General features: G+C 38.0%; 1 protein-coding gene across 5 annotated transcripts in view; it reads right to left on the bottom strand.

The window, feature by feature from the left end:
* TBC1D32 (TBC1 domain family member 32) overlaps window positions 1-24,029 on the bottom strand; it is a 64,835-nt gene that overhangs the window by 21,884 nt on the left and 18,922 nt on the right. For 4 of the 5 annotated variants that reach the window (XR_004692209.2, XM_060272656.1, XM_035109189.2 and 1 more), the window contains 13 exons: window positions 23,463-23,593; window positions 21,820-22,021; window positions 20,767-20,849; window positions 18,361-18,420; window positions 16,862-17,000; window positions 16,428-16,515; window positions 15,349-15,467; window positions 13,617-13,733; window positions 10,741-10,829; window positions 4,690-4,812; window positions 3,828-3,936; window positions 3,374-3,467; window positions 892-1,017 (listed from right to left, as the gene is read on the bottom strand). Coding sequence is in view for 4 of the 5 variants with exons in the window: in XM_060272656.1 (XP_060128639.1) it covers window positions 892-1,017; window positions 3,374-3,467; window positions 3,828-3,936; window positions 4,690-4,812; window positions 10,741-10,829; window positions 13,617-13,733; window positions 15,349-15,467; window positions 16,428-16,515; window positions 16,862-17,000; window positions 18,361-18,420; window positions 20,767-20,849; window positions 21,820-22,021; window positions 23,463-23,593 (1,480 nt within the window). In the remaining variant the exon portion in view is untranslated. The remainder of the gene's footprint in view (window positions 1-891; window positions 1,018-3,373; window positions 3,468-3,827; window positions 3,937-4,689; window positions 4,813-10,740; window positions 10,830-13,616; window positions 13,734-15,348; window positions 15,468-16,427; window positions 16,516-16,861; window positions 17,001-18,360; window positions 18,421-20,766; window positions 20,850-21,819; window positions 22,022-23,462; window positions 23,594-24,029) is intronic. The other variant, XM_035109190.2, reaches the window with a different exon arrangement.

Genomic DNA, 24,029 nt, shown 5'->3' on the forward strand with positions numbered 1-24,029 from the left:
ATCCAGAAATATCAATGTATAATCAACCTTTTTAAATCACCAATCACCATTACGAGGAATCATAAAATGGAAAAATATAAGGAATGCTGCCGCACTGTAAAATCATCTATTAAATACAGAGGTTCCTCATTGACAAGGGAGATGCACTCTGTACATATTAATGTTCTTTATTCTTGAGGCTTGTTGCATTTCCACACTGTCCCTTGTGGAAGTCTTTTCCACCCCTAGGCCGTTTCTGACCTACTTTGGAATTCTAGATCTTTTATTCAGCCCCTGCACATTCACATCAATATCAACCACTTTGGGAAACCATTGCCTAAATAATGTATAATTCTGATTTAGTAATTCATTTGGAGTAACTCTATCAGGGATTCTTAGAGGGGTGTTTAGGATATACTGCTATGGATACATGATGTCTCCAAGCACTGCAGTCGTCTGCAAGGGATTCTGGCCTGGCGCAGTTGATGTTGTCAGGCTTCATGTCACATTTGCAGACATCTTTGGAACGCAGAGTTGGTCTACCAATGGGCCTGGTGCTGGAAGCCAGCTCCCAAAAGACCAGAGGAGAAATAACCACTGGGAGGAGTGCAGAGAGAAGAAATGCCATGGTGCACCTGCTGCACAACTGGATGCCTTCATCTGCCCCAGCTGCAACAAAACATGTCTCTCCCACATCGGTCTCTACATCCACAGCAAGTGCTACAAACCAACAACAGTTTGACTTCACCTCAATTGTCGCTTGAAACAAGCTTATTCCAACCAATTTAGGATATAGCAACATTAATTCAAGCTGGTTTACATGTCTTCCCCTTTGACAGTCCTCACTATAAAAAATCATCAATATAACGTAGCAAGGATAAGCAATTTCCCTTTAAAAATAATTATACTTACTGGTTCCACTCATAACAGTAGGTTTGTTTTCCATGATTTCACAAAACTGTCTTTTAATATGTTCAATCAATTCCAGCGGTTTATCTGGATTTTTTAAAGCACATGCAAGCTTGCTAGCATCACCATCTAAAATGAAGATGAAAATATTGCTATGAAAGCTATGGTTTTACTTTTGCCTAAATGACCACAACAATCAGTGAAGAATTTAGTAAGTCTGCCTCAAACCAATAAAGCTCCTATACAAGGAAATACAAAAAATGTTCACAGTTCATAATAGCACTGGACTGTGAAGGTGAGTTGCTTGGCTCAAGCAGCAGGTGGGGGCTGGGAGGCACTCCCCTCCCACCTGGCTGCTCTGCCTATTTAAACTTCATGCAGTATTAGAATTACTAAATATTACCATAGTAACAGCAATTTCCTGAAATTAAAAGTCCTGCTTTTTACAAACAGGTGCTTAGAAATGGCACTTTATGAGCCTCCAAGAAGCTTTCAGTGAATTTCTTAATTGTAAATATCAAAGTGATCAAGATAATTTCTCCCTGCTAACATCCTCTACAAAGTCCTTGTTTGTGCAACATCGTGCCTGTTTCTAGGCTTTAAAGTTGCCTAAATTCACTTTAAGTATACACAATAAAACATTTCTGTAGTCAAGACTTTAAAAACTTTGGTTCTATAAGATACTTATTATTCCTGCTTCATTTCAGCATTTTAGTATCCTACTTAATATTCAACTTCCTAAATGAAATCATCACTTGCAAATGCCATTAGCCTTTTTTTATTAAATAGAAAATATTTGCTTTGTTTCTTTCACTGCATAAAATGCATTTGAAAATAGTGTTTGGACTTTAATAATTTATACTTAAATTGTTTTCCTGTCACTGGAATTCATTTGACCAGCTCAGAGTATTTCACGAAGCTGTTCGACTAGTACAATTCTTCCAATCTATTCCATATGCACATTCAAATGCCAAGTAATTACATCAAAAGGCTTCATTTCTCAAAGGCCCTCACTAGCAAAAGCCTAATTTAGTTCTTCATCTAATGTTCACTTCATGTAGCCAGGCACAGGGAAAAAGAAGCTTCTTACGCACATTAGATCGTTGGTGATGATGAAAGTCCTCTGGCCCTTTCTCCCTGTATGACCATGACTTGTTCTCACTTGTAGCCACCTGCTCTTGGTAACTTTGCATGAGGAAATTCTTTCAGGGTGTGGGGAGCTTAAAGGTGGAGCCTAAACTCAACTAGCAGTCCTGCTAGCCAAGGAGGAATAGTTGTTCATTTCCTACTTTCAACACCTTTTGTTTATATCTATTTGTAAGTGTAAGGTATTCTATATGTCTTATCATGCTTTTCAGGATCCCACATTTTGACTCTAAAATGATTGCCCTTTCCATTTATGAGAATGAAAGGTGGCAATAATGTAAGATTAGAATGCACTTAACAAGAATAGCTTAGAAAACATAAGATTTGTGTCTCTGTTAGGAGACAGATTCATTTCAGGACCACACCAAGAAACTTGGGTGCTTAAACAAGGGATAAGATAATCTACTGTCACCTGAGGCAGTTGCCTTATTTTTTCAGCTCTGATTCATTCAACCCCAGGTAGAAAGTACTAGGGTAGGGAAAGGCTTTCTGGAACAAAACTGAGTTTCCTTTATATGTTATTGGGTGGGAGGGAAAAACTAATTTGTTCCCATATTCTGTTTCCCCTCAGTTTGATTTTCATACGTAAAGGAATTGGGTCCCGATATATGATTGATTTTATTATAAAAACCCTGCTGTGTTTGTATTAAATTCAAGGAACAAGTGTAAAGTCATTCTGTGTTCAATTTAACACTTGGTAATGTACATGTATATTAACAAGAATGTTAAGCCTAATGGATAATGTGCACATCTTAGAATTGAAAGGGGAAAGCACAGTAGACACAGATAAACCATGCAATCCTGGGGAATAAATGCTGCCTATGGGACATGGGATACATTCAGTAAAATTCCTTGATTTGTGGAGTTAAGCTCCATGAAGACTTTTATTTTATCCTCTAAAGAGCCTTAAGTGTTTGAAATGCATGCCGTTATTGTACTGTTTGCCTGGACATAAATATCTGCACCTACTGTGTTCTCTCTTTCACAAGGGATTTTGCTTGGAGCTACCCTCTCCGTGACAACACCTTATGATTCAAATGTGAATGAATACAGATGCATATTGCATCTCAATGATAAAATACAAACCAAGCAATGCAAACAGAAAATAAAGAGATAAAAATAAGAAGAAAAAAACTATCACAAAAGAATATGGTAAACTCCAGCTGCCATACCGATATGTTTAGCTCATATTCTTTACCCCCGTGAGCCTTTCAAAAAGGTTCCTCAAAACAAGACATACCAAGGTTTATGCACAGCCTAACACACAACCACAAATTAATCTAACAATACATATTTGTAGTTTTCACACACATCACTCCAGTAAACTAACGTATTATACCTTGCCTTGTGTCAGTTTTTCTTGGAAATTCAGCAAGATAGCATGTTGGTAAAGGATATGACGAAAACATGGGCCAAGGATATGGATCATCACCCTAAGGGAGAACCACCAATAATAAAGTGATGTTATAGATAACTTACTGATGGTTTGTCTATTTCATTCTGTCAGTCGAAGAATCTGCACTCTGTACTTACAGGAAATCTTGAGATATTTCATGCATTACCTATATATACAACATAGTGCACTTGACACTGTATTTTAATGCTATCAGTTTAATGAGTCAGGCGCAACTCTTTTAAACCCACTCAAGGGGCAGTAGCTGCAGTTAGTCAGCAGAGGTTCAATGGAATAATCAGCTCTAAATAAATGGTAGAAATAATAAATAAATCTCAGTTTGCAGCACTTATCCCCAGAGAGGCTAAATGTGAAAAAAACTGAAAAGCACATTTACAACCTTATGCAATATTCTTGGAGGCAAGATCCGTTCCGTTGGTCCACCAACATGATTTATTCTAACAAGAATATGGTTTCTCTCTACTGACAGGCCATCAATTATAAAGTCTCTGCAACAAAACAAAATTGAATTGCATGTGGAAATTGCCATGAGTCTCATGATTCTCAAGAGCTAGATTACTGAGAAAGTACTTCAAGCCTGGTTGTTAGCATGGACACTGAATTGTAGTTTTGAACAAGGTAACAAAATCCTGGCACTGGATTCAGGGGAATTCAGAGGTAGAAGGGAATGCATTATGTGTGTTTTTCTTAGTCTTTTCTGACCAGAGTATCATACAAACTACTCATTTTATGGCATTCAGTATTTACTTATGGTGCATTCACCAGGCTTAATGGTTTTTTAGATGAAATATCAGCACTTCCCAAGATCAAATTACAACACAGAAGCCAAAAAATGGGTTGTGGTTAACTAATAGTTACTTCAAAGGAGTATCAAGCTTACAAATTATTCCCATCCTTGCCAGGTCAATAAAGGTTGTGAATACATCAGGGATGTTCATTCTGCCTCATGTTGGTTGCACCCCTTCATGCATGCTTCCTAGTGGCTGTATGCAGCCAAGTAGTAAAGAACGATATGTGGTCACCAGACAAAACTACCAAGAACAGTTCAAGTGGCACAACAATGAGGACAATAAACACAACCCATTTTCATGCTTTCAATACCATAATTTTTGTATCCCCAACAAATGAAAGAGAGTCTCGTGCCAAATTCCTTAACAGAATATATAACTATATATATTCCAAGTAAAGATTACACAGAACTATAGAGTGGGATGATACATTTCTTAATGAATATTCCTTACCGAGAAGTTTCAGAAATGTAGATGGTATTTTCTCTTTGGGCATCTAAGAGCACTTCTGATACCTTATACTGAGATTCTAAAAGCAGAAGTGTATCTAGATCACAGCAGAGCACGTTTAATAACCTGCAGGATGTAATATTTTGAATTATCAGAACATTACAAGTTATGGGAAATGCAAAGAAGTACTACACAAGTTTAAATATTTTGGAGCTGAGCTTTTTTTTTTTTTTTAAAGAAACCAACCACCGGTAACTGCTGTAATAACAAAGCAGAATTAGGAACCTGGGGCACAGCACATGCTTTGCATGTAGAATACCATTGACCTATCCTAGAACACCATTTGAAACAACACTGTTATCTACAGCCAAGGTATTTCTATTATATTCTTGCATGTGCACACTGCCCGTTTACTGCTTCTTGTTGAAGATTGCTAAACTGACTGTCAATTTCTTATCGTCAGTTTTGTTCCAGGGAGAAGGGGCTTTAATTACCAGTTCTTCCATTTATTTTTATACAATAAAAAAACAACATTGTTTTACTATATAAAGCTCTTTTCTGCAATAGGAACAGAAACTGACAGGGAACAATGTAGAAAGGCTTTATAGAAACAATTTACAGTCATACCTCCGCTTACGTATCCTTCTGGTTACATAAACTTCGGGATACGTAAGCAGCAAACCCGGAAGTATATTTCTAGGTTTTTGCCATGCATGCATGCGCAGAAGCGGTCCCTCTGGTTGCGGAAACCTCGGGATCCGACTGGAGCTCTGGAATGGATTCCCCCTCCACAACCAGAGGTACCACTGTACAGGCTATTCAACAGTGAGCCCACTGCTACACAAAACAGAAAGAAGCAAAACAACAACAACCTGAAACTAGGAAGCTTGTATCTAAAAGCACAGGAGTGCTGAATACCCTTTGGGATGTCCACACTAGACAGGCTGTGTCCTCCAGTTGTGTTTTAATTTATATACAAAAAAATCAGCAGAAATTTTGCCAGAAAAGGGAGCACACAATGCAAGGAAGTAACAACTTCTCAACAATGCCACCCATTTTCTCTGAAAAAAAAGTTAATGAACCAAGGATGGCAACAATGCAAGCAAGCTAGCATGGAAACAACCTTTGGTCCATTTATGAAAGAAAATTGCCTTCCCAGTGTTGTGATCCTATACCCATTTACATGGGAGTAGTATGATTTAGTACTAAGTAGACATGTACAGAATTGCCCTGCATTTTACACGGCTGGTTTGTTGAAATTTATCTCATCCATGCCATGTAACCCAGATGCTTCATTTCATGAACAGGTGGAAGAAGAGCCCAACATAATATTGCAGTGGACCCAGCTTTCCTTCTCATTTGGCTGCTGAAAAACAAAGCTACTAGAGGCAATGTAGTAATAACTATTTTTAGTTTCAAAAGCCTATTCATTTGCTTGAATGTTTTATTCATAAAATTATTCTCCATAATCTTTAGGAGAAGCATTCATTCGTTAGTATATTTCAAGAAGTGATACAGAGAGATTAATAAAATCAATACTGAGACATTTAATGCTTTCATAAAGATTTATGGGACAAAAGAGAAGCATTCATATTTTCATTACTGATGATCATGTCATTCTAAAACATTTTTAGTATGAAAAGATTATTATGAATTACTTATGAGTAATCAGTGTGGGGAGAAACATTATGATGCATTCAGAAAATCAGTGTGATATCAAAATAATTTTTCATACACAAATGCCCTTTTCTGCATGGCATGTCTTTGACAGTTTAATTTGAATATTACTAGCAAACAAAGGAAACAAAAGCACCCATTGATATTAAAACTAGAATACTTTAACCCACTAATCCAGACCATTTTCTATCCAAGTTATCCACACTAAATGCCTTTGCATGAATTATACTGCACTTTCATGAACTCGCAACAAATGCACATCTTCTGTATAACTTGTGAAATAGCTACTGGTCACCACTTTATCCCTTGGTCTAGGACTGAAAGCCCTGATTGCTCTTTTGTGCTCATAGCCAATGCTCCCTAGTTGTTTCAAAAGGTATGGAAAATGTGACACTATTCTTTAGCCCTCTGTTCTGTATCTGATATCAGTAATGGCGGTTTCATTTTGCAAATCTAATGCAGTTCAAAGGAACTATTCCCATTTACCGTACTTGTTCTGCTAGCCATGCTATTTTAGGTCTTTCCATTTTTTTTCTTGTTAACTTCTGTTAATCTTGCTTTTCAAGATTTCAAGTGGTGCTTGAAATTTAAAAACAAATGCGAATAGATGTGTTCATGTACAGATTGTGACAAGACTGTTTTATTTAATTATTTGTTTCCTGTACCTGCAGTCAGGTTTTAATGCCAGTGGCAACAGACCAGATGTGAATATATAACAAAACAGGGATTCCCCCCCCCGCATTAATATATGACATGTTAAGTTATCCTCCTCCATTGACAATACTCCAGATTCTGTAGAACACGGTACCTTCATTGAAAGATACAGTTCCCTAAAACTATTGCTAAAGATTGTTTACACAACATAATTACAATTCCAGTAGAGAAACTGGAGGAAAATACAATCTGTTTCGTTTTCCAAAACAAAAATTAGAACGACTGCAATACCCTGTATAATTTGCACTATATATTTTTTTAAAAAACTATAGGTAATACTCTGATTGAAAATTAGCTATGTTTTGGCTGACAGAAGCATATTCCCAAGCAAAGTTTGTGTGCAAACTAGACAGGGACTACAGCAGCAGGCTCACCTTCCTATCAAACCAGGTTTCCAATTTGGAACAGGGAGAAAGAATTGGTCTACAAAGACAAATTATGTAATAATGCTATAAGTACTTTGGACCTCAGCCTTCCCAAAATCTAAGAGGAACTGCTTGTGGTTTGTGAGCCTGATTCTACCCACCCCCCTGTTCTGGATCTGCAAAGAAAATGAGTACAGGGCTTCTTCCCTTCTCCTAAGAGCATGAACAACTATGAAACATCTAATACAGGAAATGAACCAAAATAACGTTATTAAAAACTAGAGTTGACAGGTACTAAGATTACTGGAAGAGAATAAAGGTTTTAATCCAGATAATGTATCTTCAAAGTAGAGAGTCCAATTTAAACTCTTGATGCACTAATGGAAAATCTTGTGGCACTTCAGGTACAAATAAAAAGCTAAAATTAACCTGAGGCTTTTCATTATATGTTCAGAAAGAAGGACAGGCACATAACCTAATGACAACTACTTGAACATATTTTCTTGAGAACACGATGAGCTAGTTTCTTTAGGGGAAAGCTACACATTCTCCTGAGTGTTAATTAACTGCAGCTTGGGAAACAGCTGCCTTTTGAGCCAAGATCCATTGGGAACTTCGTTTCTCAGATTCCCTAGCTTACAGGCCTCCCCAACAGACAATGATAAGTTTAGGAGAAAGGGAAGCAAGCAGTGAAGGCTTTTCCCTGGGAAAATTGTTTTTGAGAATTGTTTAAGAAAACTCAAAAGGGTGCCTGCCTTTCACCAGACTTGAGGGATATCAATGTTTTGCAATATCCATTCTGATGACTTGGTTGTGGATCACTGAGATTAAGACCATCAAGAATACGATTCTTTCACTTGTATTAATATGAAACCTATTAAAAAATCCTACTGCAAAAAAGGAAAAACAAACCACAGGACTGTAAATACTCTCTAAGAAGATATAGCAACACTCACTTCCTATTTGAGACAGTTTTATTGTGATAAATATGTTAGAGCAGCTAGACTAGGGACAGGGAACCTTTGGCCCTCCAGAAGCTGCTGGACTCCAAATCCCAGCAACCCTAGTCAACATAGCCAATAGTCAGGAATGATGGGACCAGAAGTTCAACAACAGCTGACCATCATTGCAGTGGCCTACTGTCTCAGTTTTTATGGTGGTTTTGCTGCAATTTCATTATGCTTTATATTGTTTTAAACCCTTTTTGTAAGCTATGATGTTGACAGACGAGGTATAAATTTTAGAACACAAATTACAATAATCTATGATAAATGCTTCAGCATATAGTATTGTTTCACTGCTTCAGCATAGTAAATTTCATTGCTATAATGTAGAGCGATATTAGAACTGACACTGGATTTGGTAGTCTCTTTTCTATAATTATTTTGCATAAAATTTCTTAACAAGTGTTAGCATTGTTTTAGACATGGGTTGAGATATGGTGGGAAATAGCTCTAATATGTGGATCTGACCCTCCAATGAGCCCTCCTCCCTCTGACACATGTTGTTGCGTTAGATGTAAACTCACAACTGTCAACAAGCTCTACTGAAGCTGACATACTTCAGCGAAGGAAATTTGTCAGGAACAGGGAACAGGGTCTGCCACATACTAACAACACCTTCCAATCTGAGGCAGAAGAAATAGAGAGATATTGGGGACAGACGGAGGACCAGAATAGCACAACACATGGAACAAGTCTAAAATTACAGCAGCTAGGAATCACACTTTCACTTCACACAGAAGTGAAAGAAATTGACCTACAGAAAGTGGTAAAAGCGAGTGAACTGAGCAGGAAGAAACTTATTCATTCTGTGCTAGCAAAAGATACCGTAGTAACTCCTGAAGCATCCTTCTGTTGATTAACTTGTTAACATATATAAAGCCCTGAACAACTCGGGACCAGTTTATCTGCCTGCTCCAGTATATTATTATTATTATAGTCATTGCTATTGTTGTTGTCATTTATTACCCTGCTGGTGTCTGTGAGCTCCCAAAGGGGCCTTTGGTCCACTGGAAACCCCCACTAACTGAAAAGGAAGAGGAACCCATTTTTGCCTATTCTCTCTTCTCCTTGCTGCTTTTCACATTGCTCTGGAGGGGCCCCCAACCCTTTGAAGCCCATTTTCAGGGTGTGTGCTGGGAGCTGCAACGGAAGGGTTAATAGGGTTGCCATATGTCTGGGAATTCCTGGATGTGTCCTCTTTTCAGGGTCCTACATGCTCTTCCCTTTGCCATACACGAAGCAAGCAATCATCAGTTGCTTCAGATGTGAAAACTTCTCTTCCACTAACCCATAAGACTGGACCCTGTTTTACATGTTATGAATCTTCAAGTGTTTTTTTTCTGTTATACTTTTTATATTGCTGTTTTACTGATTTAGGTTGTGCTTTTTTTGTTTAATAATCTAATCTTTGTTTGTTACACTATACACAGTTTAGAGATTTTTGTAACGTTAAATAGTATATAAATGCTTTTTAAAAAATAAATAAATAAACAAAAAATAAAATAAATTCCTTCCAGTAGCACCTTAGAGACCAACTAAGTTTGTTATTGGTATGAGCTTTCGTGTGCATGCACACTTCTTCAGATACCATGCACACGAAAGCTCATACCAATAACAAACTTAGCTGGTCTCTAAGGTGCTACTGGAAGGATTTTTATTTTATTTTATTTTTTACTACAGCAGACCAACACGGCTACCTACCTGTAACAATAATGAAAAATGTTGTGCTCATCAAACCAGGCACAGGAAATCCCTGACATTCAAAGATCCAAGACTGTATACAGCCAATAAGCTACAAAACACCAGTCAAAACCACTGCAACTCTTGATTAAAATTTCAGCATCCTATTTCTTTCCTCAGCCAACAAGAGACAGCAAGGAGTAATGGTTTAAGTGCCTAAGTTCTTTCAATTGTGTCAGCCCGGCAAAAATTGTGGACTGCATCCCAAGCAGCTGAGTTCCAACCCCCAAAGCAACCTATGATAAACAATATAGGGGGGGGGGACAAAGATTTTCATCGAGAGGGTTTTCTCTAAGCATCATATGAACTTGGGTACAATACAAGTTGTCTAGGGGAAATACTTGTGCATAGTCTAATTTCCCTGAATGTATATTAGCCTTCACTGCCATACAGCACTCAGCCTGTATATTTCACTCACAAATACTGTACCTCTACCCTCATCCTCATACAGTATTTGACCAGATTCATAAGCATTTTACCAAGTCAGCATTGCAGAACAGAAGAAACTAGCTGATTATTTTACTTTAGGTGAAACAGAAAATTTAGTATCTTACCTTAGGCCAAAGATATGAGACTGCTCATAATTGAACAATGAATGAATTTTAGCTTCTGTGTTCACAATTATAAGCCTGTCAATGATATCCTGAAATATAAACACCAATTTTATTAATATGTGACCAGCACTTTGAGTAGACAACATTATTACTCAACCATTTTCATTAAGCCACATTTTTAAAGTATATGGACAAGTATATGATTTGGTTATTACATTTTCTCACAAATAGCACTTAAACTGGCTAGAAGCAATTCAGCAAACTGTTCTTGTGTTTAAAAAGTAAGTATTTTCCCCATTTCATTCCAGTCAGTTTTTCTGACTCAAGTGAAAACAGAATAATAAAAATAGTCATTATCAGATATTCTACATGTGTTTAATACCCAGTGCATTTACTTTTAAATCTATGTGTAAATCTGGGGAAAACACAGTGAATAAGTATAGAATAACATTCCTATAAAGGAAACTGTTCCTAATTGGAAGTTTACTTAATGTGAGAGTGTAAGTAATCAGCCAGGAATAGAGATTTGGCAACATCTTTTAATTTGATCTTACATCCAAAGTACTTTGACACCTCAAACAGCTAACCAACTCCGTCTACACTGAGCAAAAACACTTTTGCCCAGCTGTAGCAGCCAAGAGTAAGGTTTCTCTCTCAAAACTACAGAATAAATGTGAATAGCCAAAGGGAATTTGACACAAAGAGTATAGTTTCAAGTTAGATCATTGGCTCATATAGCTCAGTACTGTCTGCACTGACTGGCAGCAGCTCTCCCGGTTTCAAGCAGGAGTCCTTCCCAGCCCCACATGGAGATACCAGGAATTGAACATGGGGCCTTCGGTATGGAAAGCAGATGCAACTGAGCAACAACCCTTCCTTAAACGAGAGGCATAGTGCACTTGCATAGTGGTAGCAGGGGAGACCACAGACATTGTGCTACCCGAGACAAAAGACAAGATAGCATACTGCATGGTCAGACTAGCAGTAGAATTTTATTTCAGCACTGATGATAGAGTAATGCCCTTCACTGCACCAGAGAGTAACAGGCTAAGTTCTGGGCACAGAGCAGGGTTACAAAGCACACACAGCTGTATCTACTCCCTCCCTTACCATCTTTGGAGAGCAGGGCAGGTGGCTGGCTTTTCACTTTTGTACTGTACATGATTTTTGGTTGTTAAATGTTTATAATGTTCAGCTGAAGTAAGAATTGAGTGGATGAAGTGGCATAATGTGTGCAAAGGAAGTGTGATGGCTGAATGAGCAGTATCCAAGTATGGTTCTTGAATTCCTGATTTGTATTATTCATTATAAGGATACTTTTTTTGCAATATTGACATGTGTGTGTGTTTTAGAGATAATATTGCAATTATGTTGCATTTTGTTGCTGTATTTTGCTGCTGTATTATTATTGTATTTTAATGGATTCTTGTTTTGTATAAGATTTGCTTTTGTTTTTTATTTTACACTGTTTAGATATTTGTTATGTTACTTAAAACACTTAGATCAGTTCTATAGTTACATAGAATTGATCTAAGTCCTACTACAGAAGGATAGAGGGATAAAACTGTTATGAAACAACCCAATGCAACTTGATCAACATTACACCAAGATAAGTGTTCCGGTCAAAAGGAAGAGCAACAGAATGAAGAAATCCAAAAAGAACAATTTACACCAAGATCTACAGGGATGGCAATACAAGCAAACATCTGGTTGACCACACAGCCCACATATGCATTACTGGAAGTGGGAAGAGCCATCCCCAAGATTCAGGAACCACCCTCAAAAAAGAAAAGTCACAGATACCTTTATGGTTAAATTACCTTCAGGGATGGCATAAAGCACAGTAACACCAAACACAGTAATGTCTCCACCCTGAACTCCCAAGTGGGCCACAGGTAAAAGACCAAGAGAAGGAAAATCACATTCCAGTTCAGTGCATATGCAATTTTGAGGAAATGCTTGAATGCCGGTCGCAAAAGGGCTGCCACGAGGGCATGGCATAACACAAAAATGGCTGCTATGTCTAAAAGAGCAGGAATACAAAACGTATTCAACCCTTCCCTATCAATAAAGAAAAGGCAGGTGAACCTGTCACCATCACGCTCACTCGCAGAGGAAAGCCCTTTGCCCCTCTCCTCTACTCAGAGCAGGAGGGTGGGTGTCCAATCCGGGCATCCAATGAAATGTGGCCATGTCTGAGGGAGCATGAGGAAAGGTCAAACCAATGCAAACCCAACCTGAACAGGATGAACAAAGTGTGTTTTGTGTATCATGGATTTTTGAAGGAATCTTATTGAAACCTTTCTCAAGAACCCTAAGAGGTGCTGCTAGGCAGGTGCCCAAATTGTGGCTCTTGTTCTAGTTTGACATTGGTTATAATTAAATATATCTATATTTCTTCAGATATGCAAAATATTTTTATACATATACAGATTTTATATGATATAAAGAATAATTTTATTATAATCAAATCCATTGCTTACACTTGAAAGAAGAGATTTGTCTTTAGACAAGAGAAAGCAGCATCTGCAGATTATTATTTAAGTATTACATTTTACTATGACTGTAGGAAAAATAGATTCACACTGAGGACACTGTGCATATACTGCCCTCATGCTGCATGCAAGAAAGAAATGCTGAAAATGTACTCAGAACCTAAGCAGCAATAGAACATCAAACCCATATGAAGCTTCTTGGTTTTATTGAACAGATTTGTAAATCACTCGTCATATGATTGTCAAAAGGAGATACAAAATTATAAAGTTAAAGCAATAAGAAAACATTAAATCCATTTGCAAAAAAGGGCTTGTTTCAATAAGAGCAGTATAACCATTCAACAGAGCTTTTCAAAAAGGATTGAAAGCAAATCTACTTACAATAATATCTGTAGGAACTTCACGGAGAGAATATTCTGGTTTATTAGGTATCACTTGATCACCTATCAGTTCGTAAACAGCAGGGTAGGATAACAAGTTTATCAGAGCTAGAAAAGACTAAAGCAGGATGACAAAGTAAACAAAATGATTACTGGCATTTCATTCCACCAGGAGTTCTAAATGAATTCTGATTGTATAGTTTTAACACATTTTTAGTCTTATTCTATCAAGTCTTCTGTACACTGCTTAGAGGCTACTGTCATTGAGTTATATAAATTGTCAAAATACAATAAATAAATCTAAAGCCTGTTACAAAAGCCGTTAGTATTACTTTGGTTTTCACAAATATGATATATAAAGAGTGACCTTTTATTGGACCAACTCCTATCAGTGTGGGTGTTTTCAAGCTTTAGAGTTGCACAGAATGCAAAGGTAAGTTTGCATCCCAGGCAGAGCAGGGCTATTTAAAGGTAATTAAAGACATTTGCAGGGCGCCTACTACGGAAAAGAAGGTGCAAAAGGAAATCTAATGCAAACAGCTGGAATGAACACCCACAGCAAATCACAGACGTTAATGAAATACCAGCTGCCTTAGCCTTTATAGGAGCAGGGGTGGGAAAATGGCAGATCACGCAAGGTTGAATCTAGGTTCGAGGAAGCAAATAGCATTGAGGGCTGCCACAAATCCAAATGCTGCTGCCTTTAGCTAGAATCTCCTTCAGTGAAGCCCAGACTACATTTGCACTTTAAACCTGGAGGCCCCAGACCAACGTAATGCAAGTCTTACTACGGGGACATTACCTTCCAGTACAGTATCTTTGCACCATGGCGTTGTACTGACAAGAGTTATGCATAGCACAGCCCTAATTTTCCAATTAGACCATTGCAGCAGGCTGGATAATCCCCTGCTTTAGGACAGGCATGGCCATTCATAAACTAGGCTGCTGAGAGCAAATAGGATGAGCTCTATGTATAGCAGTTTCTCTCTCAGCCTGAATAATGTATATTTAAAATATACATGGCTATGCTCAACCGTTAAGATCACTGAAGAGTGATATTGCTGCATCACACAGAGATAGAAAAAAAGATTGTACAATAAAATGCAGGAAGTCTAGGGTGCTTCCCAAAGGAATAGCAACTACATTACGAAGTAGGAACAGTCACTTAGTTTTTACTTCTCAAGATACGCTTGTTTAAATTCTACCAAAGAATTACGCTGAAGTGATGATTATTTGCAAGAAGTGTGGATTGTGACTTTTATATGGGTACTGTTTTATTCTGGATAATTGTCTTTATTTGTAGTTGTTAGTAATTATGTTCTGTATTATGGCCTGTGGCCGAGATAATAAAACTGATTGATTGAAACATATTCACTGAATCCTGATGCGATTATACGTAACTCTTCTCAAACTGATTTTGCTCCTCTTCTTTAAGCTGCTAAACTTCAAAAATATTAACACTAAACAAATTTAGCACTTCTTTTTCTTGGCGTCAGTCTCTATCCTTATTAGCAAGTTTATCAAGAACACATTCTCAATAAAAAGCAGATCAGAGCACGGTACAGCAATCCCATGCTATTCTTTTATTGTTTCCCCAATACTCTACCTTGAGCATAATGCATAATTTCCAAGCAGCAAGCTACAAACAACTTAAGGAATATCCCAAGGAAAACGTTCTGCTTCAGATAAAAACTATATTCACATATTAATGTGCAAAAGAAAATTCAAACCACCTTCTGACAGCTCCGATCAATGGGATCAACTGGTGTTGATCTGGGATGAGTTACTCGGACATCATCTCTTCCACACTCTAGAACACCCCACAATTCGGTAACAAGTGCTTTTATAAATCCTAGGAAGAGAGTATTTTATTCACAAGGACTCTGTCATATTTCATAGCAGAGGTCCTAGCAAACATTACTGGACAGGAATCACATTGAGAACACTTTCCATAAGGGTTAAGTTGATAATGCTACCATAGCTCTTCACTAATGAAACCATCCTCTTTCATAACATGAACAATTTCTAACAAGGTCTCTTAATCTGTAGTTTCATACCATGATAGGAACAGCTCGTGCAGCCACCTCCACATTTCAGGTGGGGGCTCTGTGTTTGGTTCCACATGGACTTTGCTCTGGCACACTCAGTGCTTCAGTGGGTGGACTTCCATGTAGCACTGGGGTGTGCAAATGGGAAACAAGGCCCGTTCGTGCAATGTGACTTTCCCACCTCTCCAACCCAAGCCCTCTAAACCTGTTCTGAGGGTTTCCCCAATCCTCCAGGGCAGGTTTAGGAAGCCCCATTGAAGCCCGAATCCCACACACACAACAATTTAGTTGAATCCCACGTCATGATCTGACATTACATGACCAAGCATGGCAGCATCTTTGGGCTTGCATGCTCCTCTCCCCCCTTCCCTTGTGAAAAGTTTCTCCCTACGTTCCTTGTTTGTTGCAAGTCATGGCTTGTGGAAAACCATGGCTTGCCTTTTATCCAGACTAGCAAAGGAGAGAGGCATCTGCAAAGTGGAGGATGGAGAAGAAACAGAGTCTCAAATATATCATGCAAAACCATGGTTTGGCATTCTGTCTGAACTGACCCATACAGAAGCACAAAGACAGGATGATAGAATAAAATAAATTATTTGCTCTGATGCTTGCTGACAAAAGTCAAAGCTATAGGCACAATTCTAAGCATGTCAATAGGAGTTAAGTCCTACTGAATTCAATGGTGCTTGCTCTCCAGGAATTGGGATTAGGATTGCAGCCTTAATTACCAAGATTTATTCATGATAGTCTATACAAAAAGTTACCTGAACTCTGTAGAGCTACAGCACCTGCAGCTGTTGCAGCTACTTGCGATACAATTGCTCCATAGCCAAACTTTTCAAACCCACAGACCTAGCAAAAAAAATTACAACAAACCATAAATTTGAAGGGCTCAAACACCTTAGCTATACAGGAGGAGCATGGCTTATACAAGATAATAATAAAGGTCCTTTTTATATACATAGCCCTTGTTTGTTTTGGAACAAACGATTAATTCCATAATCAAATGTATCATTAATTAGCATTACCTAGTTAACATTCTGATGCTATTATACCACTTTAACAGAGAAAGATTATGACATAGGCAATAAAGACTGCTCAGGCAAACCAAGTGATGAAAATATTGTTTCATGGATATGGATATGTATGTGTATGTGCATGTGTATGTATGTGTGTGTGTGTGTATGATTATACGTACTTGGAGGTTTTTTGTAAACCTGTTGAACATGAAAGTCACACACTCGTTTACTGTTCCCGTATTCTGCAGCAGCAAAAGCCCTTTAGGTGTAGCTGCAAAATTTAGTAAATCATCCAACAACGTCTCTTCCAGTACAATACTGGAAAAAAGCAAATAGATAAAAACTAAATTAAAGGACCCACAAACAAACAACAACCAAGTAACCTCTCCCCTGATGAATAAATGGATTCTTTTAGTAATGTTTTGCATAAAAGGTTCATTTGTTATAGCAAAGACATAGACTGGTCTACCAGTATATAATTTCTGTTAGAAAAAAAATGTTTCCATTCAATATTGCTTACACTACTCAATTCACCATCTGGGTGCAATTAATTCATTTAGGAAAGCAGCTGTATATCTGTGCTTGTTCTACCTACGCTACAGCTGTCTCCCCCTGAAGGTCTAAAGTCCTTCTCTTGGATCTAATAGGTTTGTCTGTTAACTCTTCTGACACATTTCCCTCCAACAATGATACCCTTTCACCATATACAAAAGAGGCAGAGAGCAAAGCAAGAGTTTAACTCTATTACTCTTCTGACTATTTGTTTAAGTTTCTGCTACCTGAGAAAGAGAGAAATAGAATAGTTGGTAAGGTAGCAAAGCATAATGGTGATAATGCCAACTCAGTGAATTGCACATTCAAGCAAACTCTTCCCACAGTAGGCAGGGATCCACAAGTTGCACCTATTGTTACTGACCATAGGATGGTGCTAGCTGTGCTCATGGTACCCAATCCCTAGTTCTTAAGTGGCTTTCCAGATCATATATATGCATGGTTACCTACTAAGAGTTCAACAGAATTTGCTCCTAAGCATGCATATAACTGTATTCTAAGGCCCAGGGCCAAAGTAATGTGAACCTGCTACAAACTCAGGTCTGCAAATTTGGCTGCCTGAAGAATTCTAACTCCCTTCCCACCCCCTTGCTTTCCTTTGTTTGCCTTAATTATATTTTAATATCATTTATTGCTGCACTCAGATGATCGAATCTTGAGTAACCTGCAGGCAAGCCCTTTGCTCCCCCTTCATGTGAACAGAGAAGCAAGCCAGGAAGCAATAGTTAACCATAACCTCCATTACTTTCCCATTACTTTCAATAATTAATGGATTTCAAACGAGCCAAAACCTAAAGCTTACTTACACTTGCTTTTCAGAACCTGGCTTCTTTAGAAGCCATTAACCAAACTTCCTGATTCTGAGGTAACATGAACCTCTGTTTAACTACAGCTTCTCAGCTTGTTCGTTTACTTCTGCAAAGGAGCAACATGTAGCTACATGAAGCTTGTGAATATCTTCACTTGTTAAGCTGTGGTTCGATTATCTGAATGTGGCCAGTTACATAAAATGCATGCCTCGCCATTCAGTATTACAAATCATGTAAAACAATTAAACACAAAAATTAAACACATACAAGGCAACAAAACAACGGAACAGTAAAATCATAGAAGTCATATGCCTAACCTGAAATTGTGGGGGTACATTGAGAAGGGCACCTGAAGATGATCTTGGCGTACAAAAAATCTGTGGGAGAAGGCAGTCCTAATATTACACCTGCTCCAACACTAACCCTAGTTAATGCTATCCAGGTTCCTTCTTAATACAGTTTTTAGCAAATCTATGTGATATTCTGGTAAGTCTGGCTAACACTACCCATGATTAGCATTTGTCCAGATGTAACAGAAAAGTGTTATTAAGGGTGATAGGGAGAGAGAAACAGGTGAGATCTGTGTTGGAGTGGGTTGCGGCATTGGAATGCCTGTTCACAAGGCTGGCTTTTAATAGGCATACCATAGTTTGCAGCAAACAAGCATTGCACCAGCAAGGGATCTACTATTAACCTAAACTTTGTTCACCACTCTGAAAGGACTGGAAAGAAGAAAACACTAGAGCAACAGAATCATCCAATGAGAAGAGAACATACAGAGACTCGCCTAAGAACACCCATATCTAAAACTGAATTCTTCACTGGGAAAAAAACTCTTACTGAAAATGAAATCTGAACTATATATCTCTAATATTGATATATGTATCCAAAAGCTACCTGTATTAAGTGACACACACATTTTGAGGCTACTAATGTACTACAAATTTCTTGTACAGTCATACCTCGTTTTGCGACTGCCTCCGTTTGCGACCGCTTCAGTTTCCGACCACTGCGGACCTGGAAGTGTTTACATCTGGGTTCCGCGGCGCTCGGGTGCACAGAAGCGCTCCATCAGCGCTTCACGCACGCACAGAAGCGTGCATCAGGGAGCGACCGATTTGGGGAGCGACTGGCTCCGCGGAACGGATTGCAGTTGCAAACCGAGGTATGACTGTATATTAGTACAGTCATGGGAAAAAGAATGTGCACCCTCTTTGAATTCTGTGGTTTTACATATGAAGACATAATAGCAATCATATGTTCCTTAGTAGGACTTAAAATACATGTTAGGTATTAAACTGTCACATGAAAGCTGATATATCAATTATGTTTTAATCAAAACTTTAAAAATATCGCTTCAAAAGCTATTAAACATGATTTTATAGTGCTTACTTCTTAAAAATGCATTTATATGCTGCTAGATTTTTCTTCTATGGAATTATCATTGTAAGCAACATTTTTTTTTAATAAAGTGATTGCTGTCTTATAGTCTTGACAGTAAAATGACTCACTTCATTTTATAAATAGTCAGTGGATGCTGACATTACAAAAAAGAAAAAATGCCTGTTGAGAATGATTTAAACCAATTGTAATTAATATACCCATAAACTGTGATGTCTTCATTGCCTTGCCCAATACATCTTGCATGGAAAAATGACAGCTTATAAAAGCTAAACAGAATTTATAGCCTGTTTCAATTTGCATGTTACATGTCATCATTATAAAAAAAAGAATGCCAGATTCCCATTTCTAGGAATATAGACTTAAGGAACAGGTGACTGAAAATAAAAAGTATGAATAATAATAATCTCTAGAATAGTAACATTCACTGGTGAAAACTGATAGCTACATACACCCAAAGAAGAGGAAAGATGTTCATATTCAGGAGAACTACATGCTATGCAGAAGTAGAAAAATGGGGGGAGGGCCTAAAAGTGGACATAGTTGCACCCCAATCACTGAAACTGCATCTCATGTACCATATGCCTGCCTCACCCAGGTCCTTTCCCATGTGCGGCTTGCATGACAGATGTCAAAAAGCCACTGTGAAGATTCCTTTCTGAATGTGTTAAGAATCGAAAACGAAGAAGCAAGAAAAGCAACAATAACATTAGTAAACAAGTTACAGGTAGGTAGCCGTGTTGGTAGAAACAAAATAAAAAAATTCCTTCAGTAGCACCTTAAAGACCAACTAAGTTTTTATTTTCGTGCATGCACACGAAAGCTCATACCAAAATAAAAATTTAGTTGGTCTTTAAGGTGCTACTGAAGGAATTTTTTTATTAGTAAACAAAATGGGGATGGGGCATATGAAAAAGAGGAAGCAGATGTAGCTGACAGGAAGAGTAAGATTGAAAATAAGGAGGGCTGATGAAGGCAGAAGTGACAACATACTGGACAGCTGAAAAGCAAATGAGAAGGGAGGGAAGGAAATCATAGCAGAAAATGGGGAAACAGCAGGATAAAAGGGAGAAACAACAGGAATGAGGAAGACAGAGCAAGAAAAGGGGAAGGGAAGCAAGAGAGAGAACTGAGAGATTGTGCGAGCCACTAAACTGTATTTTATTTTGCAATGCAGAACTTTGCTGTTGCCCCTGCCTGGTAACAGCAATACAACTTTATCAGAAAGTTTTCCCATTTTGAAATGCTACCTAACCCCCATGTTGCAGCTTTGAGGACTTTTCTCATGTATCTCTGAGCAGGTAACCCAAACTAGTACTTACAAGCTCTGGGATTCTTGACTTGCTGATGATACACAATCTGCCCCCGCAACAGGAGTAGGAATTCTCTCCGAAAGCAAACTAGTCTGACAGAAATGAAAAACAAATTACATAAATTTACTGTTAGCAACAGTAGCAAATATAAATTCTGATCACTAACAACACAGTACAATAAGGATATTTGATTAAGCATCAGAGATATCTTAAGGTCCAGAGCTGAGGGCCTTCTGGCAGTTCCCTCGCTGCAAGAAGCCAAGTTACAGGGAACCAGGCAGAGGGCCTTCTCGGTAGTGGCACCCGCCCTGTGGAACACCTTCCCACCAGAAAAACAACTACAAGATTTTTAGAAGACATCTGAAGACAGCCCTGTTTAGGGAAGCTTTTAATGTTTGACGGACTATTGTATTTTAATATTTTGTTGGAAGCTGCCCAGCGTGGCAGCCAGATGGGCGGGGTATAAATAAATAAAATTATTATTATTATTATTATTATTATTATTATTATTATTATTATTAAGGGCAGACATATCTGTAGATTGTCGGGGGGCCTGGGGGAGCGCCTTTCTCCGAGTGCCTACCACCATTTCGGATCCCAGCAGTGACATTACTCCAGTTATCAGTCAACATTCCTTGACCATTGTTGGTGGGGGTACTGCAATAGGTGTGGTAATGACAATGCTGTTTCTGCTGTCTGATAAACCCACTTGTGTGCAGGGGTGATGGTGGTTGCCTAGTTCCCCAGACCATTATAGCGCCACCGCCAGATATGCCTGTTAAAGAAACCTGCCAGCTACCTGCTTGCAAGTGGGCTTTATCCAATTGCAGCAACACTGCAATGCACCAGACTTGCCTATTTTTTAACTACGTGTGTACACTGTTGGGATCCAAGAGAATTGCTACTCCCATGTTAAGGTGCCACTTCCATGATAAAATCTATACTACAATACTATTTCAGCCTAAAAAGTACCCTTTGGGAACACATGCACACACAAGCAAACATAAACATCCTTTGCACAACTTCTATACATATACTTTGTATAAACAAGGATAGGACTACCTTTTTCCAAGCCTCAGAAATAGATCCATGTAAATGGTAAGGTAGCAACACCTCCAAGCCTTCACAAGTACTATACATCTGGTGGCATACAAAGATGAAAGCACCTTTGAGCACTGGCAGCATCTCAGACCCAGACAGAACAGAAATGTCTTCATCAAGAAGCTTCTTTGTAAACTGAACGATAGTATGTGCACCCCTAAGGCTACAAAGAATGAAACATTTCAAAAAACAAACAAACAATGTTTTATTGACTCAGCAGAATTATGATGAAATAAGGCTTTTCAGTTAGTAATTGAAATGTTAGTTCTTCTTCTGCTTATACAATATGCTGAGACTTGGCCTAAAGAAAGACTTACTGCCTATCATCTTCCCATGGAAGACGGGAACAAACATGAGTAAAACAAAGTAGGAGGGCTTCTCTCCCCCTTCCATAGAGATCACCTATAAAATTGCTTTATTCTTAGTTAAGCTACACATCCACCATGTTTTTGAGCAGCATTGCTTAGGACTTGGCATGACTGTTTCTTAACAAATAAGCAACAGCAAGACCCAATCCATGTTGCAACCATATTGTTGGAAGATGCTATATAACTCCCTGCACCACCACCTGGGAAGTCCCACCCAATTCATTTGGATTGTGGTCATAATGCAGATATTTGCCATAGCTGCTCTTTGTTAAGAAAGTAATATTGCATTTGCGTGTTTTTCTTTTTTGCATTCTTTTCTTTAAGAACTAAATTAGTTTTACATATGATTTATATCAACCCACAAGACATAATCAATGATACCAGATGCTAAATAGGTATGATCTCAACTATTTAGAAATGTTTGTGTTCATTTCTAAGACAGAGCAACCTGGCTCAGGGAAGATGTATGAAGGCATTTATACTGCTGTGCAAATGGTGGTATATTCTGAGAGGCACACCATTTTCATATCTCCGCATTTCCCAGGATAGCAGAAACACATTTTCAATTTAATAGGGAATACTGTATGTTCCTTTCACTATTTCCCCTTACATGCCACCTTCTCCAGAATGCTCTGGAGATGGAAACATTCCACTTCAATTGTTGATTAACCAGTTTATGATACATCCAAATCATAAACTGTAGTTAAGACTTAGCTACTACTGCAACAAGCCAACCTCATTAATCCAAGGTTTGCCATTGGCTTCAGTAAACACTAAACATTAGTTAATTCCAAGTTTGTCTGGGTTCAGACACAATGTTTAATTGTGGCTAGTTTAAAACAGAAATGAAACCTTCTGATCTCCTCTTATGGAGGAGAGAAGAAGGTAGGTGAGAGTACACAAGCCTGAGGTTTGTTGATATAACAATAAATCATAGTTTATCATTACAACCAAATGCAGTAACACTTTAAGCCAAGAAACAAAAGCATGACTAAAGAGAAGTAACATGGAATTACAGTATACAGACCATTCAGGTATTGCATGCAGACTGTTTTCTACAGATGTGGGAGCTATCTCCTTATGTACATTTGCATAAACAACAAAACAGCAAGCTGTTCATTTTATAATTCAAATCATGGAAGCTTCTCTCAAAACTTATATACAACTAATTAGATATGAGAGACAAGAACTTATTTCATAACACTGTTTTTGTTCTTTTCAAACACATTCTCTTACCTACTACCCTCCATGGCAGAGGGCTTTTCTCCTCCATAGAGAAGGAGTGAAAGACCATCATCTGCAGCAGCAATCCTTGCCAAAATATCAGCTATATGTATTAGAGTTGTTTCAGGAGAATTTAGATGCACCTGCACATACATTTAAAAAACTCTGAAGATTAATGTTTTAGAGAGACTTTTATCTACAAACCTTATGTAACTAAAGGCAAATTAATGTAACAAGACTGAAGAATTCTTACATTATAATCCAGTTTACGTCAATGGAGCTCTGATATTTCTTTTAACAATACAGTTGTAAATGATACTGCTGATTTGTATTTAGATAAAAGTAGCTGCGAGAATTAATCTAAATGTTAACTGACAAACAAGAACAGAAGAATCCAAAGTCCTTTCAAAATGAATTAACATTTATTTCAAATATAAAATAGAAACAGATGGGGCTAACTTCCAAAATAGACTAGCATGCCAATTCCACATTCCTTCTCTTACTGAAACAAGGATGGAAAGCTATGACTCTCCAGATGTCAATATACTATAATTCTCAACATCCCTTGCCAGTGCTCAT

Source organism: Zootoca vivipara, chromosome 3, assembly GCF_963506605.1.
Source record: "Zootoca vivipara chromosome 3, rZooViv1.1, whole genome shotgun sequence".
In the NCBI taxonomy this organism is placed as follows: Eukaryota; Metazoa; Chordata; class Lepidosauria; order Squamata; family Lacertidae; genus Zootoca; species Zootoca vivipara.